General features: G+C 44.3%; 1 protein-coding gene across 1 annotated transcript in view; it reads left to right on the top strand.

Annotated features, from left to right (window-relative positions):
* LOC106520637 (uncharacterized) overlaps positions 1–5,437 on the top strand; it is a gene marked incomplete at both ends in the record, with an annotated part of 7,040 nt that extends 1,603 nt beyond the window's left edge. The window contains 6 exon segments of the mRNA XM_014012844.1: positions 397–972; positions 1,050–1,604; positions 4,378–4,777; positions 4,856–4,930; positions 5,001–5,075; positions 5,160–5,437. Of these exon segments, the coding sequence (XP_013868298.1) occupies positions 421–972; positions 1,050–1,604; positions 4,378–4,777; positions 4,856–4,930; positions 5,001–5,075; positions 5,160–5,437 (1,935 nt within the window).
* Between the last annotated feature and the right edge of the window lie 7 nt (positions 5,438–5,444).

Here is a 5,444-nt window from a genome sequence, read left to right as displayed (position 1 = left end):
ATGTATTGTAAAGAAACTTTAAACTTATCAAAAAGCTGTTGTTACTGTTATTGTTTATGTTAAAAAATGTTATTTTTATGTTGATAAGCCTGAGTGGTCTGTTAACTGTTAGGTAACAATGTATAAAAATGTTGGTTATAATCATGTCTTGTGATTATTTGACAGGAGTTTTACTTTTAAACTGTAAGTGTATTTAACTTTGTTATAATGCAAATACAATACAAATTAAACCAAGATTTAGAATAATTATTATTTTTGATGCGTACATTTGTAATGTCTGACTGGGCCTCGTGTCACTTTAGGTTCAACAAATTGGGCCCTGAGGTCAAAAAGGTTAAGAACCCCTGCACTAAAACATAAACTATCTGTGGTATTTTACCTGTCTTTGATGGACAGGTCGTCTTGTAGACCACTGGTACCATGGAGGACCATGCTGATGCAAAAGACCATGCTGATGCAGAGGACCATGCTGATGCAGAGGACCACATTGATGCAAAAGACCATGGTGATTCAGTGGAAAATGCTGATGCAGAGGCACAGAAGGAGGTGGATGCCTTGGAGCAAACCTTGTCTCCTGAAAACAAATCACCTAAAATCGTCTCCAAACCACCACGCCGCTGCACTTCAGGAAAGAAGAGCCAGAGCAAAAAGAAGCAGGGGACTACTTATAAAAAGAGGCGTGTTCTCGCAGAGAAGAGGCGTGGTCAGAAACATAAGAAGCGGGGCCAGGAAGAGACGACAGAAGGCGTGACGGTAAAGAGGACATCGGGTGGTGGGAAACGTCGCTGGGCCAAAAAACATTACTGCGTGTTCTGCCGCCGGCCACAGGTAAAGATTGCCCGTCATTTGCTGAGGAAACACATCGATGAACAGGAAGTGTTGGCTGCTAGTGTGCTACCAGTAGGTTCTAAACAGCGCCACCTGCTGCTGGAACACCTGCGATGTAGGGGGAACTACCTGCACAACATTGAGGTTGGTTTATCTGCAAGTTAATGTTTTGTATTTATTTATTGGTTTAGTTTTTTCCTGATTCCCTGTGTCTTTACCAGGTGATCCGWCAAGGCAACGGTGAGATCATACCATGGCGTACGCCTACAGAGGAGGTCAATGCCAGGAACTACCTGCCCTGCCCTCTCTGCCTTGGCTTCTTTCTCCGAAGTGACCTTTGGAAACATCAGGCGTCTTGTCGTAAGAAGCTTGCCACTGACCTCCCACAAGATCCTACCTTCGAGGCAGAGATCCCCTTCGCAGGCCTCACTTTCTTGGCAGAAATTACCTCCAAAGAGCAGGTCTCCACTGCAGAGGTCTCGTCCAACCTGGAGACCTCAGACTCCGCAGGTAAATCCTGTAGTCCAGCAGAAGACACACCTGCAGATCCTTTCAAACAAACGTCAGACCAGAGCTCTGAACCTGGAACCAAGCGGACCCTGACCTCTGGCCCTGGTGTGGATCAGAATGAGAACAATGACTCAGTATCGAAACAGCCCAGAAAAAGGGCTAGAGTCCAGGCTGCAGCATCTCGCCTGCTGCCGATCTCTGGTGGAGCATCAGAGTGCTGCAGTGAAATCCTGCACCGGATGAACCAGGACAATGTTTCCTATGAGGTTTGTAGACCTGCATGCCTTTCATGTTACCCGTCAGACCCAAAGGGTTGTGGATTGTGTCCCTGTCTTGTTCCTATCTGGTCACCCTGGTTTTTAGACCTSCATCTTTCTTTGGTCCCCCAGTTTTGTAGACCTTTGTCCCTATCTCATTTGTATTTATGTTGCGTTCCATTTACATCGTATTCCCAGAACTGATAAATGGTAGTGACGTCATTTCCCAACAAACCATGTGAAACTGCATTCCAGTTAGCCGACAGGCGATTGTATTGTTGCCGCTAACCTAGCCTAGCTWCAACACTGCTACAATATAAACAAKGACAAGAAGAGAGCTCTACTACATATGTCATGCAAATAAACATTGATTTTAACACGTACAGTATTGCACAGAAAACAGACTACTTGTGCGAGTGATTAAACGTACAAAAAAATAAAAGTTACGGAGTTAACTTTCTAAAGCTGAGAGTAGCCGCCATCTTGAAATCGAAACTKGGGGCAGTTTCTTTTCTTCCACTATACGAGTGGAATATTACCACTGGAGGGGGCGCTCCAGTTTAAATCTACCAATGGGAACCTGGAAAATACCACTTCCCAGGACTACTGGAACGCAGCATTAGTTCCCCTGGTTTTTAGACCTTTATCCCCTTCTCGTCCCTCATTGGTTGTGTCTAACTTCAGGGGTTCCATCCTTCAAAGGACCTGTCCTACCCAGTGTAGGTGGACCAGGTCTTTGGTCGACAGCAAAGACTTTAAAGTGTGTGTGAATGCTGACGGTCTGGTCTTCAGCCTTATTCCTGCCCTTACCCTGGCATATGTCCTGTTATCTAGCAACTGTAACAATGCTAAACAGAAGCAAAAAAATTATCAGTATATTGGCATTAATATAATAAAATAACAAAATAAATTTAAAGGCAACATTTGTGACCCGTCACATCGAAACAAGGATTAAGTCTAAAAGTTGAATGTGGAGAAACAGGCAGATAGTGTTTTGATTAAAACACTTGCAAAAATTACATTTTGTCAGAATATAACAAATAAATGTGTTATCAATGTATCAATGAAGTGTCTTAAATATGATGCTAAAAATATTTTTGAAGCACTTTGAGCATTAGCAACCAAAAACCTGATTTTGAGGAAAAGTGCCTTCAAATTTTTTTTTGTTTTTGTTTTTGTTTTTTTTGGATGGCCTCCCTTCTCCCCTTATAGCCATCCTCTCCACACCATTGTTTTTATTTATTTATTTATTTTTTGTGAAGAGAAACTAGAGAGAGAGAAAAACAGAGAGAGAAGTAATTAGAAAGATAGAAAGACYGAAATAGCGATAAGGATTATATTAAATATACACCAACAAAACACAGGACCACACACCCAACATCTGTCCGCTCACCTGAAAAATAAATGGATAAATACATGGAGGGCATGTATAAATATACACACATACCCGTACATATATAAAGATATACATACATACATGCCTACATTCATAAATATTGTCCGTATATACACACAGACATATATACACACTCAGTGACCTGTCAGAACCCCCGGATCAGAACACCTGTTTGTGAGCAGTTGTGAACATGCGTGTCTATACAAGATTTCTCCAATGGAATATTTAATAGTGACTGTGGAGGACCGAGACCCAAGGCAGACATGGGGAAGACCAGAGCCCAAGGGCCCGAGAGGAATCCCGAGCGCAGAGCCCCCAGTGCGCACCCCCTCCAGGCGAAAGCCCGACAGGCCCAGAGGCCCCGAGCCCCAACAGGCAGTCACCAGGCCAGGCCGGCACACACCCCAGCGCCCAGCCCCAGACCCCGGGAACCCCCAGCACGCTGGCGGCCAGCCGTACACCCCACAGGGGGGCCGAGTATCAATGTATCAATGAAGTGTTTTAAATATTATGCTAAAAAAATATTTTTGAAGCACTTTGAGCATTAGCAACCAAAAACCTGATTTTGAGGAAACGTGCCTTCAAATGTTGAGATTTTCCCTGTGAGCTATCAAAGCTTTTTTTTTCTTTCCAGATGGGAAATCTTAATATTCAAATACTATATGAGGTTTCTTTTTTCAAATGACATAAAAATCCTCATTAAAATGACATAAAATTAGGATTCAGACCAAATATTTATGCATTATTGTAACCAACAAGACAAATTAAATCATATCTCTGGATCTACTAATGATATCAGGATGATCTAAGTATCAAAATGAAGTTTTTAAAGCAGGAATCTGAAAATATGAGGTCATTTTGAACAAATTTGACTTAATCCTCATTTCGATGTGATGGGTCACATTTGAAGAATTAACAGACCCAATGTATCCCCTTGTTTTTGTTTCGTCTTACCGGCTTGTTTGATTTTAAAAAGCGTGTCTATGCAAAAGGACAAAAACATCGACAATCCAGCCACTTCAAATTTTTAATTTTTATTCAGATTATTTAACTTTACCCTTTTCTCTTGCTTTTTCCACCTTTACCAGCAAAAATAAAATCTTCAAATTAACCCGCAATGTATCATKGGATAGGGTGGGTTGAGAAACACCCACCACACCCGTCCCTCAAACTGAAGCAGGAGGAGGACACATTCATGGGCTGCAATTGGAGGAATTTGGAAACCCTTTGGCGCGGCGCAGTGCCGTAAGCAGCCGACAAATTTGGCTTTCAGATGACACAACCCCCGAATTTGGACGCAGCAGTTGTCTCTCTTACACTAGATGAAATCTGATTGGTTGGTATGTCTTAAACCCCGYCTCTTTGTTCTTGTTTATTTAACACCAGGTGAAATCAGATTGGCTGATCTGTAAATATGGGAACAAGCTGATGGGAAACGAGGAGGGTGGTAAGCGGAAGTATGACTACCTGAGCCAGAAGCTCAGGGAGCTCGGCCGCTTGTTGCTGGCAGCCAAATCTCTGGACTCTGGGATCCAGTCCCTGCAGGACCTTCTGGCTCCGGGTCACCTCAACCTGGTTCTGTCTGCTGCCAAGAAGGCTACAGGATACCGATGGAGCCGCCCTCCGCTGTCCTTGAAGACCACACTCAAGACAATCTGTGAAATTGCTGTTGGAGAGAGTCTACAAGACGGGGACTGGGAGGCTGCTGCCAGGACCACCGAGTTCTACCACATACTGGGGAAGGACTGGGACAATCTGGGCCTGCAGAACTCGGATACAGACCTGGGTAAAACTTCAGACCTCATCAGTTTTCAGATAAATGTTATCAGGGGTTAATCCTTGAACCATACCATTGTTTCTGTAGCTGCTCCAAACGAAGGAAGCAAACCAAAAAAGCAGGTGGTCCAGTCCAGAAGAGASAAGGAACAGAGACTTGATGGTGAGTTCTGACCTGGACTGTGTCCCTGTGTAGACCAGAACCAAATGTTCTGTTAACTCTGTCTCTGTAGTTCTGTCTCAGAGCAGCAACGCACCAATGTTGTCCCTGACTTCTCCTGAGTCCAGACTGAAGACTCCAGTCCCAGGTGGGTCATCGTGGACTCATGAATCCATCTGGACTKTGGTTTTAGAAGGTGTTTCATTGTTTGTTGTCTCTGTCGGTCCTTCAGTTCCTGTTCCTCCTGGGAAGGTCCGCCGTCGGCCCTGGTCCTCTGCAGAGAAAGAAGCCATCTGGAGGCAGCTTGGAGACCACGTCCTGATCCAGTCGGTACCGGGGAAGGAAGTCTGTCAGCGTTGTCTGGACCTAGAGCCAGCCCTCAAAGGGAGACACTGGAAAGATGTCAAGAACCAGGTCTACAACCAGATCCAGAGCCAGAAGAAGCTGCAGTTCCATGCCCAGGTGGAGCTGGAGGAGAACCTTCAACAACAAACTCAGAACCAGAACCAGAACCAGA

Source organism: Austrofundulus limnaeus, unplaced genomic scaffold (genome assembly GCF_001266775.1).
Source record: "Austrofundulus limnaeus strain Quisiro unplaced genomic scaffold, Austrofundulus_limnaeus-1.0 Scaffold95, whole genome shotgun sequence".
Lineage (NCBI taxonomy): Eukaryota > Metazoa > Chordata > Actinopteri > Cyprinodontiformes > Rivulidae > Austrofundulus > Austrofundulus limnaeus.
The sequence above is the reverse complement of the archived record's forward strand: the minus strand, read 5'-3'. Positions and strand labels throughout refer to the sequence as shown.